Below are 17,561 nucleotides of genomic sequence, written 5' to 3'. Positions count from 1 at the left end.
AAACATAAGGCAATTCGCTTCACCCAGGCAAAAAAGGAATGCATGAGCTCAGTGTCCTATGCACAGGCAGGCAGGCAAGGACAACCTCCTTTCTATGATTGCTGTACAGACTAGACTGTCACTGTTTATTTATAGGCTCAATCTGATATAATTTGTTTGTGAACAGTGACATGATGTTACCACTGGGAGTGAAGCCTATATATAAACTACCTGAAGTCTTTATAGTGGGCTAACTGGTATGACTGTTCTGGGTTTGTATTGATCTATACTGATGATCTGGATATTTCATCCCTAATAAAATATAAAATAAAATATAACAAAATACTTAGAGAATCAGTATACATCATACACCTTTGGATAACTGTAAGTTTTAATGCAGTCCAAGGCCAATTCTATAGCATAAAAGGGTGAAAGAATATTTGCTGATGCTATCGAGGCAGTGTTAGGTGGATCAGAAAACTGCTAGCTTGGGAGAATACAAGGACTAATAGATTAACAGTAGCCACTGGCAAAGGTGAAAGTGATTCTTGCACTGCTTCTATTGGAATGAGCAGCAGCCTGGAAAACAAGATGCAGGGTATTTCAGAGACTGCTGGGAGTCATTGCGGTACAAGTAAACACGTGGGTTGTGTAAAAAACAGGTGATCTTATTAATTGAATGGTTTGAGCATGCTCAATGTTGATGGGATTCTTCCTCTTGCTCAGAATAATCGCCTAAGAGGCAATAAATTCAAATTTAGGAAAGACAGTTGTAGGACAGATGTGCGGACGTTTGCCTTAGGGTAGCTAAGAATAGGAACAGGTGCATGTATACTTGTGTACACCAATGCTAGGAGTTTGGTAAATAAATTTGATCAATTTGAGGTATCGCTCAAAACATCAAAGGCAGATATTGTTGGGATATCAGACACATGGTGTCACACAGGTATAAGGAATGCAGAACTGGAATTTGTAGAGTACAATGTGTACAGGAAGGATAGACAAGATAGGAAGGGAGGAGGGGTTATGCTGTTAGTTAAGAAACACATAAAATCCAAGGAAGTGAAGCCAGTCGACATTGCTGGACAGTGCAAGTGTCGAGTCAGTTTGGTGTGACGTAAGCATTGGAAGATCAAAATTGAGAGTAGGAGTGTGTTATAGGCCTAATGACTCTGATGAGTATAATAAGAAACTGTAAAGGGAAATAGAGTGGGCCAGTAAATCAGAGAGTCTTATAAGGGGGATTTTAATTTCCAAGATATTGACTGAAATTTGTGAGTTGGTCACTCACACCAGCAAGGCTTTTGTGGATTTATTGGATGATTGTTTTCTACATGAGGATGTTCGAGAGGTAACTAGATGGACTAATACTCTTGATCTGATTATTAGTAGTGATTCTTCATGCATTAAGAATCTGCAGATAAAGGAACCGCTAGGTGGCAGTGATCACAATGTGCTGAAGTGGGATTTACTCAAAGAGGTAACCACCATCGGGGGTAAAGGGAAGGGTTTTTGCTTTCGTAAAGACGACTACGGTGGTCTCAGACAATATTTAAATTGTATATGGTGACCAACTGATGATATTACCAACAGCAAATTTAAAATGGGAAGCATTCAAAGAATTTATCTTGGAAGCTACTAGGCTTTACATACCAACTAAGAAATATTGTTCAAGGCCTAAATGGATGTCAGATGAACTAATGAGACATATGGCAGAGAAGAAAATTGCATATGATACATATATATTAATGGGAGACATGGAAGCCTATGATAGATATAAGCTGGTCTGTAACCAAGTCTCAAAGGAGATTAGACAGGCAAAGGTAGATGATGAGAAATCTTTGGCAAAGGATGCAAAAAAAAAACAGCAAAGAGTTCTTTACTTAATGTAAACTCTAGAAGGAAAGAGATGAATCAGATTGGTCCACTGGATATTGATGGTTCAACTGTTGATGATCCTGCTCAGGTGGCTAACAAACTAAATGAGTATTCTGCATCTACATTATTCAGGGAGGGGAATGCCAGAGGTGAATTAAATTCTGGCAGTGAGCTAGATGATTTTGTAATAACTGAGAGTAAAGTGGAATAGAAATTGTTGAAGATAAACATAAAAAAGGCAACCGGGGTGGATGACATCTATCCAGTTATATTAAAGGAGGCAGCAAAGGAAGTAAGTAAACCTTGAAAGCTTCTTTCGACTCAGGGGAGGTACCTATGGAGTGGAGATGTGCAAATGTTATCCCAATTCAAGAAGGAGGATCAAAGGGCGTCAAGTAATTATAGACCTGTTAGTTTAACTTCTGTTCCAGGAAAATTAATGGGGGCACTGGTTAAAGAAGCACTGCAGGATCATCTAGGCAAGACTTCAGTTATAGCTCAAACACAGCATGGTTTTGTTAAGGGAAAGTCTTGCCTGATCAATTTGATTGGATACTACGATGTGGTCACAAAGGAACTGGATGCAGGGAATAACTTTGATATCATATATTTGGATCTTAGAAAGGCTTTTGATGCTGTTGCACATGGAAGATTGCTGAACAAATTGGAGCAGTGTGGCACTGGAGGCAAATTGCTGTTATGGATAAAGGGATGGTTGAGTGGGAGAAGACAGAGAGTGGTAATCAATGGACACTGCTCATCGTGGACTAATGTCATTAGTGGAGTCCTTCAGGGTTCAGTGTTGGGTGCGTTGTTGTTTTCTGTTTTTATAAATGATATTGATGATGGTATATCAAGCTTAATGTCCAAGTTTGCAGACGATACGAAGGTTGGCAGGGTTGTTAAGGACACTAATGACAGTACGCTGCTGCAACAGGATCTAGAAAAATTGAAAAGATGGGCTGAGAGTTGGCAAATTAAGTTTAACATTGACAAATGTAAAGTACTACATATGGGAAGCAGTAAATGCAGAGTAACGTATAAACTCTGTGGCACTACACTGACAGTGGTAGAGAATGAAAAGGACCTGGAGTTAACTGTGAAGGCAGATATGAAGTTTTCTGAGCAGTGCAGACGGTCTGCAAGAGTAACTCATGGTGTCTTGTCAATGATATACAGGAATTTTTCTAGCCAGGATAAGGAGGTGATTATCCCCTTGTATAAGGCCATGGTCAGGCCACACCTTGGGTACTGTATACAGTACTGATGATATTACCAATGAGACCTCCTGGAGTCTCATTTTAAGAAGGATGTAGAGCTGTTGGAACGAGTACAGAGAAGGGCAACAAGATTAGTGAATGGAACCAAGGATTGCTCTTATGAAGAAAGGCTTAAATTTTGAAAATTATGGTGTCTGGAGACTAAGCATCTGCGAGGTGATCTGATTGAGGTATATAAAGCCTTGAATGGTTTGAGCATGCTCAATGCTGATGAGATTCTTCCTCTTGCTCAGAATAATCACCTGAGAGGGTATAAAATATATTATCTGTTATAAAATATATTATCAGTTACTCAAGCAGCGACTAGAAATTAGTAGGGTTGGTGGTATTAGTTTGAAAGTAAGAAAAAAGAAAGGCGACTTTCCTTCCTGAAACAAAAACTCTAATTTTTAAGTAGAGAAAATAAAGATCGCTATAAATGCAGTGAACAAAAGATAATGATGAATCCATCATCATCAGTCACCATCCTTGTGGGCCCAGAGTGCCAAGTGTTTTCCAAGTGATCAAGTGATTTAATGTCATCCTATAGTATGCTATAGGATGACTCCTCCATTGGCAGGGCTGTTCCTAATTCTGTCCTTTTGGATAATTGAACAATTATGCAATGAAGAGTCCTTATTTGACTTTAAATATATTTCCTGTAAGCAAAAAGCAAGTTGGCTTGTACTTATGTAAGAGGGCCTTGATGTTATCTAAAAAAAAAAAAAAGTAAAGTGCAGCCATTATCAACCCAGTGCAGGATGGAAGCCTCCTCAACAATTCATGCTGAGGGAAATGGACCATAATCTGCCACGCTGGTCCAGTGCGGGTTGGCAGATCGACCGTATTCAGCAGTCAGGGGCTTGAACCCCAGTCTACTCAAAGAGCGTGTACTCGGCTACGGAGGTCTGTTATCTATGGAGGATGTTATCTATTTCGACCAAATCCATGGCAATTCTACTGTAAAAATATGAATGTAGCTGTTATTTATGTTTGCTGGATCCATCTGAGGATATTCAAAGAGCTGAGGGCTTTGTTTTCTCAAACTTGGGTTTATCCCTTTTGGATGTCTGGTGTCCTCAACAAAGAGTTCCAAGTCCAGTTCTTCTGATGCCTCTTTCACTTCTACATGCACTTATTCTTGTGGCTGAGATGGGGTGTTTTTGATTGGGTTTTCCTTGCAGCTCACTTTTGGTAGAGCTAGTGCAGCAGGAAGTATTGATACAGGTGTGTCAACTGAGTGGCTCTTTTGAACTGGTTTGGATGAACTCAATAAATGGCAGGCAAGAGGAGTAAATTACTCAGGTGGTGGTGTGGTCATCTCTGTTTGAGTTCCAATGATACACTTCCCAGAAACTTTCTGGGCATATGAGGGCTTGTCACTATTCACTAGTTGGATGCATTTTCTGGCTTCCTGATAGGAAATGTTAAGTTTCATTTTCAGTTTTTGAATGTCTTTCTCTTCCTTCCACTGCCTGCATGCTCAAGAATATGCGTGGTGTTCTCCTTGGCAATTTGTACAAATTGGCTTTGAGCTGAACCTTCCTTGCTCTCATGATCTGTGGCACCACACTGAGCATTGCCAGAGTTACCACAATGGGCTGTTTATGAATGGCTGTATTTTTAACACTTAACACAACTCAATGGATTTTGAATGTAAATCGTTACTGGGCAGAAGTAGCTTGCCTTGATGGAACTTGGAGGCTGTGGGGTGTTTAATGTAAGAATGAGAACTTGAGTAGGAACAAAATTCCTGCACTTACATATTAATATTCTCTTGACAGCTGTCGCACTTTGATCTTTCAATTCAGACTAGATTTCTTCTTTAGAGACACGAAGAAGATCCCACTCTGACAAGACACCACTTGAAGAGTTCAGAGTTTATTGGGGGTTATTAATGGATAAATTATTATCGTAATTATTAATTATGATGATAAGTATTCTCCCTATTGTGGCTTTCAGAATTTGCTGGGCATGTTCAGGACACAAACATGTTTAAACTAAAAGATCACCAGAATGCACCCTTTTCAAAGATTTCTGGGATCCTACCAACCCTTCTAACTTTTTCTAAATGAAGAAAGTTAACATTTTTCCAAATAATTACATCACTTTGATGAACTGAGGTTACAACATCAATGGCATCACTTTTCCAACTGGAAAAGTGATGTCACTGATGTTGTAACCTCAGTTCTGGGACTTTTTGCAGAGGTTTTATCAGTATCGGTTTTATCTTACCTTGCTGGGGCCCCCCTACAGTGGATGAAGGGGCTGGATCCCCTTCACCCACTAAGAAAAAGGATTTAAATTATTCATAAGGGTAAAATAAAGTTCCTAATGCCTTAAGTACCTCACCCACCATAGAGCTCTACGAGGGGATGCCCACTTGAGCTCTAGCAGGCACTGCAAATGTGAATGGGTTAGCAAGTTTGCCCTCGAAGGAAATAAATTGAGGGGCCCATCAAGCTCTCAGCTGCCCACATCAACGCCAGAGCTTGGACTTGGTCATCTTGCAACACAGAGGCAGCCCCCAAGGCAGAATGCGCTGGTCCAACAGGAACTAGTAGTAGTTGTTGGTGACTCAATTGTCAGGGAAACGGGGAACATGCTTTGTAAAAAGGATAGGTGGAACAGGACCAGGGTATGTCTGCCAGGGGCAAAGGTTGATGACGTTGTAGAGCAGATATCATCTTTTAAGGGCACAAAAGGTGATATAGTTGTACACGTTGGCACTAATGATATTAAGAGTAGGAGACCGGTGGAATTACTTAACAAGTACAGGTCACTGTTGAAAAAAAGCCGTGAAGTAGGGTTGAATTTGAAAGTGTCTGCAATTCTGCCCAGACACGATAGGAGGGAGTATATGATGAGAGCCTTGTCGATCAATTCGGCCCTGGAAAGATTGTGCAAGGCTCAAGGGGTAGAATTTTTTTCAGCCTGGAATGTACTTGTTAACAGGAGAGATTGCTTCTACAGGGATGGGATACACTTAAATAGAAAGGGTGCAAGAATATTTGCTGATGCTATCGAGGCAGTGTTAGGTGGGTCGGAAAACTGCTAGCTTGGGGGGAGACAAAGACTAATGGATTAACAGTAGCCACTGGCAGAGGTGAAAGAGATTCTTGCACTGCTTCTATTGGAATGAGCAGAAGCCTGAAAAACAAGATGCAGGATATTTCAGAGACTGCTGGAAGTCATTGCGGTACAAGTAAACACATGGGTTGTGTTAGGGTAGCTAAGAATAGAAACAGGTGCATGTATACTTGCATGTACACCAATGCTAGGAGTTTAGTAAATAAATTTGATGAATTTGAGGTATTACTCAAAACATCAAAGGCAGATATTGTTGGGATATCAGAGATGTGGTGTCACACAGATATAAGGAATGCAGAACTGGAATTTGGGGAGTACAACATCTACAGAAAGGACAGACAGGATAGGAAGGGAGGAGGGGTTATGCTATTAGTTAAAAAACACATAAAATCCAAGGAAGTGAAGCCAGTCGACATCGATGGACAGGGCAGTGTCGAGTCAGTTTGGTGTGAAATAAGCATAGGTAAATCAAAATTGAGAGTAGGAGTGTGAGTGTGCTATAGGCCTAATGACTCTGATGAGTATAATAAGATACTGTACAGGGAAATAGAATGGGCCAGTAAATCAGAGAGTCTTATAATGGGGGATTTTAATTCTCCAAACAGGCCTCTGCGGTTGGGTATATCCATACTGTTTTTTTGAGTCTTTTTCACCAACCTTGCGTAGAATTAAAAACACCAGGGAAACTAAAAGTTATCAAAACCAGTTATCAAAAGTTTAGTTTCCCTGGTGTTTTTAATTCTACGCAAGGTTGGTGGAAAAGACTCAAAAAAACAGTATGGGGATTTTAATTTCCCAGATACTGACTGGAATTTGTGGGTTGGTCACTCACACACTAGCAAGGCTTTTGTGGATTTATTGGATGATTGTTTTCTACACCAGCATGTTCGGGAGGCAACTTGAGGGAGTAATACTCTTGATCTGATTATCAGTAGTGATTCATCATGCATTAGGAATCTGCAGATAAAGGAACCACTGGGTGGCAGTGATCACAGTGTGCTGAAGTGGGATTTACTCAAGGAGGTAACTACCATCAGAGGTAAAGGGAAGGGTTTTTGCTTTCGTAAAGGCGACTATGATGGTCTGAGACAGTATTTAAATTCTATACAGTGGGACCAACTGATGATGTTACCAACAGCAAATTCAAAATGGGAAGCATTCAAGGAACTAATCTTGGAAGCTACCAGGCTTTACATACCAACCAAGAAATATTGTTCAAGGTTCAGGCCTAAATGGTTGTCAGATGAACTAATGAGACATATGGCAGAGAAGAAAAATGCATGGGATACATATAAATTAATGGGTGACATGGAAGCCTATGATAGATATAAGTTGGTCTGTAACCAAGTCACAAAGGAGATTAGGCAGGCAAAGGCAGATTATGAGAAATCCTTGGCAAAGGATGCAAAGAAAAACAGAAAAGAGTTCTTTACCTATTTAAACTCAAGAAGGAAAGGGATGAATCAGATTGGTCCACTGGATGTTGATGGTTCAACAGTTGAGAATCCAGCTCAGGTGGCTAACAATCTAAACGAGTATTTTGCATCTACATTCACACATGAGGAGTTATTCAGGAAGGTGAATGTCGTAGGTGAAGTAAACATTGGCAGTGAGCTAGATGATTTTCTAATAACTGAGAGGAAAGTGGAGGAGAAATTGTTGAGGATAAACATAAAAAAGGCACCCGGGGTGGATGGGATCTATCCAGTTATATTAAAGGAGGCAGCAAAGGAAGTAAGCAAACCCCTAGCCATAATTATGAGAGCTTCTTTGGACTCAGGGGAGGTACCCATGGGCTGGAGATGTGCAAATGTAACCCCAATTCACAAAGGAGGATGAAAGGCTGACACAAGTAATTATAGACCTGTTAGTTTAACTTCGGTTCCAGGAAAATTAATGGAGGCACTGGTTAAAGAAGCACTGCAGGATCATCTGGACAAGAATTCAGTTATAGCTCAGACACAGCATGGGTTTGTTAAGGGCAGGTCTTGTCTGACCAATTTGATTGGATACTATGATGTAGTCACAAAAGAACTGGATGCAGGGAATAACTTTGATATTATATATTTGGATCTTAGAAAGGCTTTTGATACTGTTGCGCATGGAAGACTGCTGCACAAATTGGAGAAGTGTGGCATTGGAGGCAAATTGCTGCTATGGATAAAGGGATGGTTGAGTGGCAGAAGACAGAGAGTGGTAATCAATGAACACTGCTCAACGTGGACTAATGTTATTAGTGGAGTTCCTCAGGGTTCAGTGTTGGGTCCATTGTTGTTTTCTGTATTTATAAATGATATTGATGATGGTGTATCAGGCTTAATGTCCAAGTTTGCAGACGATACCAAGGTTGGCAGGGTTGTTAAGGACACTACTGATACTATGCTGCTGCAACAGGATCTGGAAAGGTTGAGCAGATGGGCTGAGAGGTGGCAAATGAAGTTTAACATTGACAAATGTAAAGTACTACATATGGGAAACAGTAACCCCAGATCAACATATCAACTCTGTGGTACTACGCTGACAGTGGTAGAGAATGAAAAGGACCTGGGGGTAATTGTGCAGGCAGATATGAAGTTCTCTGAGCACTGCAGACTAGCTGCAAGAGTAGCTCATGGTGTCTTGTCAATGATATACAGGAATTTTTCTAGCAGGGACAGGGATGTGATTATTCCCTTGTATAAGGCATTGGTCAGGCCACACCTTGAGTACTGTATACAGGTCTGGAGGCCTCATTTCAAGAAAGATGTAGAGCTGCTGGAACGAGTACAGAGAAGGGCAACAAGATTAGTGAATGGAACAAAGGGTTGCTCTTACGAAGAAAGGCTTAAGTTTTGCAAATTACAGATCCTGGAGACTAGGCATCAGCGAGGTGATCTGATAGAGGTGTATAAGGCTTTGAATGGCTTGAGCATGCTCAATGCCGATGGGATTCTTCCTCTTTCTCAGAATAATCACCTGAGAGGGCATAAATTCAAATTGAGGAAGGACGGATGTCGGATAGATGTGTGGAAATTTGCCTTTAGCCAGCGGGCAGTTGGTTTGTGGAACAGACTTCCATCGCTTGTTGTTGAAGTTGATAGCCTAAACAAATTTAAGGCTCAGCTGGACAGGTATTTCGAATGAATGGAGGGGTGAAATGGGAGTAGTGGTTTTTTTTTTTTTGGCTGATGCTGAATAAGCTTGCTTTCTTGCATCATATGCCTCTACTAATGCTAATGCTAAAGTTCGCTTAGCGTATCACACCCACATTTCCAATAAGTCTTGACCCTGTACCAGGAACAAAGGGAAGGAGACCTACTGGAATACATTTCACCCTAGCAGTAAGAACCACCCACTGATTAATCCCAGTTGGGCTTGTCTAGGATCACTCATCTTGTCAAAGCAGGGATCAAAGTGGTCTATTGGGGCTGGATCCCCTTCACCCACTAGATCCCTTTTCTGAGTTTCCATGGATAATGGTGTGTGACTACACACACACACACACACACACACACACACACACACGGTTCCAATGAGGTAACCCTGGAACCAAGGTGTGGGTACTGGCTTCCAGTGATAGTAATCTGGAATGCTAGCAGCATCAGTGGGAGGTCATCTCACCATGTGCAGGTACCCATGTCGAGGAGCAATGTATTTATAAAGGAATAAAGGAAAACGAGGATAGAAGGGGCGATGAAGTCATGCTTCTTGTCATGAGCACCCTGAGCACACAAAAGGAAGCTTTTTTTAAGTTATGCCTGCTATTATAGAATCAGTATGGTGTGAGTTAAATAGAAGCAAAGATATAATAAGGGTGTGAATACGCTATAGGCCAGAAGATTGGGTTATAAAAACATTTTATAATCCAAAGATTATAAAAACATTTTATTTTTATATTCTATATAGTATTGTTGTTCCACAACAACAATGGAAAAAAAAAAAAAAAAAACCAGGAATATTCAGTCGCTCACTATAACACTTAAATGTTTGGTGCAAAAATTTTCTTGCAGCACAACTCATATTACAAAATTCAATGCACACAGTGTTAGGCAAATAATAAAAAACCAAATACATTTCTGTTTATTCCTATTGTTAATATTTTTATTGTACATACCTGGTTATCGGTCACAAGATTTCCTAGAAAATGAACTGGATTATGAACCAGATTTAATAGATTCATAGTTGTTTGACAGACTGACTGAATAACCAAAATAAGCAGAAACAAGTACTTAACAATTTCCATAATGAACCAATCAATGTTGTCATGACATGTATGAGAAGAAAGTTAGAGGAATTCTTATTTGCTAAAGAACATAGAATCAATAATGATGCTATCTCTCAATTACTGGCTAGATGGGGTTATCTGGAAAGTTTGGCCTTGAAATTGAGAATAGATAATGAATGCTTGAAAGAGAGAAATCTCATCAATGATTCTCTGTAACAAAACAAATGTTAACATCTTTCCCAAACTAATTCTCTTTTTAAAAATTCTTATCAGGTGAGGAAAGAGTAAGTAAAAATATAAATTAAATAGACAGATGTTAAATTTCTGGAATACAAATCATGCATACTCACTGTTAACATAGCAAACATTGTCTGCGCAACATTCAATGCATGTCTCCAATTATGATAAATTACAGGTCGATAGTTTTTTTTCACACTAAGAGTCCAGCGACAAAGCACCTAAACAAAATATATTTAACAATCTACATCTGAAATCAAAAGAACTTGACAGGCTTTATATCTAAGTACAGTTATGTAAATGATACAAGAATGCAAACCCTTTTAACATTCTTGGTGTAAAAACCCAAGGCATGTATTAGAAAAGAAAATATTTTTCATAGTGGCACATAATTCTCATACAGAGCACTTGCTACCTTCATACCAGTTTGGCATGATATTGTGCTACTTAAAATAAAAAACGTTTCCCCAGTGAAAAGTATTATTATTATTTACAAGGGTTAACTGATCAGTTAATAGCCTATGTATTAAATATATATATATATATATAAAGTGAGGAAAAAAAAAAATTACATCAGAAATGGAGATGTGTTGCTATTTTGCTTCAAATCCTGGCCATTGACAGCTGACAAGTGAGCAGTGTCAATGGCCAGGTATTGCAAATTGTGTGGACAAAACATCCTTATTTTGTAATTATTTATCTCTTATTATACATATTTTTTGTTACCTTCTATTACTACTTTCTATCTCCTTCACATTTTTTCTCACTTTATTGTCCATGCTCAGCATAGGTTTAGTATTTGCTGCCTTTGACTGCACTAGATATTCTCATTCTCATAGTAATAGAATATGAGAATATTCTATTACCATTCCCCATTATTCTGTTTTTTTTTTTTTTTTTTACATTTTTCTGCCTTCTTGTTATTCTATTTAAAAAAATTTTTTTTTTTTTTAAAATATATACAGGCAGTTCTCGCTTTACGAGTTCCCCCCCCCCAAGTATCAAGTATCAACAAAATCGAAAATAGGAACATTAATTGCAAAAAATTAATGTTAAACATTCATAAATACCACATCCAAACCACATGCATAGCTATAAGATACAGTGTATCCCACTTTACGATATTAATCAGTTCCAGAGACACCATAGTACCATTAAAATATCGTAATGTGAACTCAATAACACATCTTTTTTGGTAATTTGTTTCAAGATCTCAGAAGTTGAAATTTTCGCTGCATAACTAAGCTATTTATCTCTCTAAAATATCATTTTTTTTAAGGTCACGAGCGTGACCTGAAGGCCATATAAAAGGTCGTGAGCGTGGTTTGTAAATTGTATTAGTTACTAATTCAAATCATTAAAATGCACTACACTTTCATCGTTATCATATGTTCCATTATAAGAATCAATTTTAAATGCCTTTGTGATATTTTTCTAAAGCGCATTTCTGGAGGTAACGACCATAAAACAATAAAAACAATTTGCACTTTCCGGTTTATTGGACTTTTCTGTTAAATTATATGGATAGTGTAGGAAATCTCACTGTTCACATAATATAATTTGTATTAACTAAGAGCATATAATTTGTATTAACTAAGGGCATTTCATTAGATAATTCACAATAAAAATTACTTCACTATTTTTTTTATTCAAAATCTTCGTAACTGTCCTCACAGATACAGTCATAAAACCTCCTCAAATTTTATTTGAATTTGTATATACTCCATTTTTTTTTTTTTTTCATCAGCTTTTTAATAAGCTTCAGGTTATTCAATTCAACAGACTAACTTTTTTATTCAATAGAAGAAGACAACCATATGACACTGCTTTTAAATATTATGGTGTGCAACTTCACCAGGCACATTATAGCCTTAGCAGCTTATGTGCCATTAAGCCTACATAACAACAACAAAACAACAACTTACCTTTGAACACATAATATGATCTCATTACAACACACTTTACCACTTTTGTTTTACCACTTTTTTTTAACAATTTTACCCAAATCCTTTTAATTAGATGATTATCAAAGGTTCTTTTATAATATACAGTTGCACACTTAAAATACAGATTTTAGGTGTGCCACTCTAAAATATAGATTGCATGTTAGTTGTTGGTTCAAGGTGTGTGCGCTCTCTCTCTCTCTCTCTCTCTCTCTCTGGTTCCATGCCATCATGTTTGTTTACAGTTTTGCATAAACAAGTATCTTTCTCACATCACCATTGCCATTATTTCTAGAAGTTAAGTACTGCTCAATTTATGTTTGAATTACTACATAAAATAGGTAACAACAGATATATGCTATAATGCCAAAAGTAAGTGGACATCTGCAAGTTTCAAAGAACCTTTTATTGATACAATATTTAATAACATGCTGGCCAACCTTTGGCTTTAATTAAACAATGTATTCTTGTCACTAGACTCTAAACCAATTTCTGATAGCAGGAAGGAGGAATACTGGTCCATTCCTCTTCAACACAGCAGTCAATTCAGCTACTGACTGCCAGCAGACTGGCCTATGTCAAAGCCAGTGGTTCAGTTCATCCCAAAGGTGTTCAGTGGGTTTAAGACTGCATTCAAGCCAATGAAGCTTCTCTATATCCACGTCCTCAAATGAAGCCACTACAGCTGTGAAGTATGACATATTGCATTGTCATGCTGACAGCAAAAGGAAGAGCAGAATTGTCCAGAATGTCATTGTATTGCATGGCATTCATCATTCCAGGAATGGTATGTTGTATGCCAAACCATGAGAAACAACGTGAAATGGTGATAGAACCTCTGCAAAAGTTTGGATAACACATTCTGGTAAATAATGTTTTTCAAGAATCAATCATACCCGAACACAGCCATTGACTGGAAAACCATGCACCATGATTCATCATTCCATTGCACAATCTACCACCACTTAAAGGATCAGTTATGGTGTGTTATTCACCAAACAAGTTAATAATGTGCACTCATTCTGCACTGTTTGGTTTGTGCGCTGCAGCCCTTCCATAAAATTTAAGTTATACAGCTTCCTACGTATTACCCTTGTACTAATATTGTTGCTCTAGCCTCCCTAAGTTTCCACTTGACAGTATTAGATGAGGACTGGGGGTAATCTGTAAAACTGAGTGCCTGCCAGTCTCTTTCCATCAATTTCTATGGTCTAGATTCTAAAATATGGCATAAACAGCTGACACATAACCTGTATCAAGTCATCACAGATATGGTTATAAAATCTCCATAATAATACACAAAGGCCCACTTTGCCAGCTTTTGACAGTTACAACATTTGAATGAAATTCTACCCTTGAAACAAACAAATAATGCAATAATTCTTCCTAGAACAAATTATTCACAAAACTGTTAATTCGGATCACTAAAAGTATTTTGTTACCTTAGATCCTCTATTCTGAATTCATTTTGTTTCCTGTTTCCTATTTTTCAATGAGCAGAGATACAACATCCAAAATACCTGCAGAAATCTCTTCCTATTAAATATGTTCTTGAAAAAAGGAATACGTCCATTCTTCAGACAAGTATTCCTTTATATTAGGGTTGTTTTTTTTTTTTTTTTTTCCATTTATACCTATGTTAACACCAAAAATGGCCTTTGGTTCAAATTCTGAATCAAAATTTTTTTTTAACAATTTCTCATTTTTTCATCAGAAAGATTGTTACAAGGTTTTGATTCCATGTCTAAATACTTCACTTCTTACACAGAGTATAAGATACTCTGTGTAAGAAGTGAAGCCTCATTTTAGAAGTCACAGAGTATAAGATACTCTGTGACTTCTAAAATGAACGAAAACAACTACTGCTTATTAACAAGTGAATCTTGTTAATGAATATTCATCTAATTTTTCATATTGTATATGACATATAAATGGAATACAATAATTATGCTATCATGGTAGGAAACAAACTTCATAATGGGCAAAACTGACTGTTGTGGCTACTGTGGCATCAGACAGGGAATGGAATTTTATAATGTCACAGTCACCACAAAAGGCTAATTAAAAGTATTGCAATCTATTAGCAAAAGTTCAAGCATTGATGTACTCCAAGAAAAATTAAAAAAAAAAAAAAAAACCCTTCTAAAAACAGAAAACCGGGCACCAGCCATTCCATGCAACTGTTTTTATTATGAATGAGGGAACAACCATTTCCAGGTAAATTTTGTTAATGGTAATTTTTTTTTTAATTAATAAATATGTAATGATGGATCCATGCCTAAACAAGGAAGTTACTGAATTACTTATTTCAAAAAAAAAAAAAAAAAAAAAAATTGTGCATCACTAGAGTAGTTACATTAAACAATTAAATTTTAGTGCAATTATCTTTTACTTAGAAAAGAAAAATGTCTAACCTGCATACCATGTAAGGAATGTGGAATTTGCCAATCAGATCAAGCTCCATAAACATTCGTATTGTAGCTTGACATGTCTCATTATCTGATAGTGGAAAGTCACAAAAGTCATAATTATATAGTCCAAAATTATCTGCAGTTGGAATGGGAAGTTTCTGAAAATACATAAATAATTAGCATTAGTAAATAAAAATCTAAATATTCTAAATCTGAATATTTTAAATTTTTAAAATATCTATAACAGAATGAGAGGTATGAATATATATATATATTTTGTAATTACCATATTTGCTGGACTATAATGTGAAGGAGAATTCTGAAATGAAAAATTCAGGAAAAAATGTTTCACAGTATATAGCTTTAATATAAATATCTGTCTATAAACTAAAAGCACTGAATTACATAAAAACAATGCCAAGTTTTGCTTATTATAAAATCCAACATGGTTCTATGTATAACTAACAGAGCCTAATTTCCATAATTTCAAACAAAACAACATAAAAGACAAATATTATAAACACATTTCTTTTATTTGTTGTCATGTAAACAGGTGGGTAGGAAGGTGCATAGTGTCCTGTCTATGATATATAACTATATGGAGGAAAAGTATATCATTGTCCCTTTATATAAGATGATGTTGAGGCTGCATTTAGAACATGTGTTCAGGTCTGGATATCACACTTCAAAGAAGGGCAACCAGATTGATGAGGGGTGTTGGCTGCCATCCATATGAAGCAATTAGACATCTGATAGAAGTATATAAGGCCTTGAATGGAATCACTGAAATGAACACAGAAGGTATATTTTCTTGATAGAAGAGAGAAGAACCAGGGGGACACAAATGCAGAACAGAAAATTTTGGGGTCATACACGGCTGGATCTTGTGAAGTTTATTTTCAAGCAGCATGTTGTTCACTGAAATGAATTGCCTATCACAATGGTTGAGGCTGATGGTCTGGTACAGTTCAAAGATAAACCACCAGATGGCCATTTTTTTGATGACAGGGAAGGAATGAATGATGGAAATTTTTCCTTTTTTTTTTTATTTTTTGTCAGATGCAAAAAATGTCTGCTTCCTTGAATCTTTTAGCCATTATAATATTAATACTAACATGTAAAAACATGTTTACCAAGTTGAAGAGTTTTCATTTATCATTAAAAGTGCAAACATTCTTCTAAGCATAATCTGAAGAACACCTAATATATAATATTTAAATATTTCCTTTTATGTAATTCTATGGTGTATAATTAATATTACATGTGTTTATAAATTTAGCATGAATAATAGACGTATTCCCACAGTAAATGGGTATAGTGTAGTATTAGTATTAGTAGTGCCTCTACTAATACTAATACTACACTAGTAGTATTAGTATTAGTAGAAAACAAGCTTATAGCAAATGATTGCCCACTTTATTTTTTTAAAACCCACTTATACAATACCGAGTATAAGTTTATTCTAACAATCAATTACTCAATGGCTACATTGAGAAAGCAAAATTTTATACATCTATCCTAACAACCATCCTTTTTCAATTTGTGACCCCTTGTGTACGTTGTCCAAAAAAAAAAAAGAGTACAGATGCCATCAACATTTAGTTTACTTAAACCATTCCAAGCCATAAACTAATGTTTCTCAATATTTATGGCTCTATGACACTTTTTAGTGAGTAAAAATTTGGCAACACATTACCAACCCCTTCAACAATCAGTAACACTGCACAAATTAATTGTGACACCAAAATTTTCAGCACAGTTAGACTGAACATTACGTGCACATTAGTTCACTTTTCTCAATATAGTTTGATACCAAGACTGTGTTCTGAGGAATGCATAGCATTTATTTTTTTATTGGAAAACTTAACTGAGTAGATTTTTGGGTTAAGGTAAAGAAAGCAAACACGAGAACCACGGAAAACTATGGGAAACTTACTGGATAAACTAGTTTGCTGCTACCGCAGCTTTGCGTTGCATACTCGGTAAACAGGCGGTATGTGCTATTCATCTGGAGCAGAAGTCGAGAACAATATACTGGTTGACACGTAGGATTGATAGACTATGTACTCATTGATGCATGAACACAACACACTATAACATCATAGCTTTAAGTGATTAATATTATGATATACAGGGTGTCTCAAAAATATTGATACAAACGTTTAGGGGAGGTAGGTAACGTCTAAAGGAATGTGAATCACATAGGAACCCATAACCAGAAACGTCACCGTAAGTCGGTACATGGCGCCGCTCATCAGTTCGCGAGAGGGAAAATTTCTGGTTTACTCATTCAAGCAGTAGTCGCCGCACGAAGAGCATGCATCGATATACGAACTGTGAGCTCGCACACATGCACCTAGTATATGGATTAGCAGAGGGGCCCACACGGTGTGTGCCCCCATGCGGCACAACATCATTTCGCAATAAATGTGTGGGCAGTTATGGTCGGTGACTGCTTAGTCGGCCCATGCCTGTTACCATCCCGCATGAACTCTGATAAATATTGGATCTTTCTTGAACAAGTTCTACCAGGGTTACTTGATGATGTTCCAGCAAATGT

At 37.3% G+C, this 17,561-nt stretch overlaps 1 protein-coding gene across 3 annotated transcripts in view; it reads right to left on the bottom strand.

The window, feature by feature from the left end:
* LOC150085670 (cGMP-specific 3',5'-cyclic phosphodiesterase-like) overlaps positions 1 to 17,561 on the bottom strand; it is a 575,777-nt gene that overhangs the window by 182,945 nt on the left and 375,271 nt on the right. For all 3 annotated transcript variants that reach the window (XM_090374174.1, XM_090374175.1, XM_090374176.1), the window contains exons 12-13: positions 15,013 to 15,159; positions 10,761 to 10,868 (exon numbers count right to left, since the gene is read on the bottom strand). In XM_090374174.1, coding sequence (XP_090230300.1) covers positions 10,761 to 10,868; positions 15,013 to 15,159 — 255 coding nt within the window. The remainder of the gene's footprint in view (positions 1 to 10,760; positions 10,869 to 15,012; positions 15,160 to 17,561) is intronic.

The sequence above is a fragment of the Mastigoproctus giganteus genome, chromosome 5 (genome assembly GCF_048544385.1).
Source record: "Mastigoproctus giganteus isolate SK-2022 chromosome 5, ASM4854438v1, whole genome shotgun sequence".
NCBI classification, from domain to species: Eukaryota; Metazoa; Arthropoda; class Arachnida; order Uropygi; family Thelyphonidae; genus Mastigoproctus; species Mastigoproctus giganteus.
Note: the sequence above shows the minus strand (reverse complement) of the source record. Positions and strands in the feature narration are given on the sequence as shown.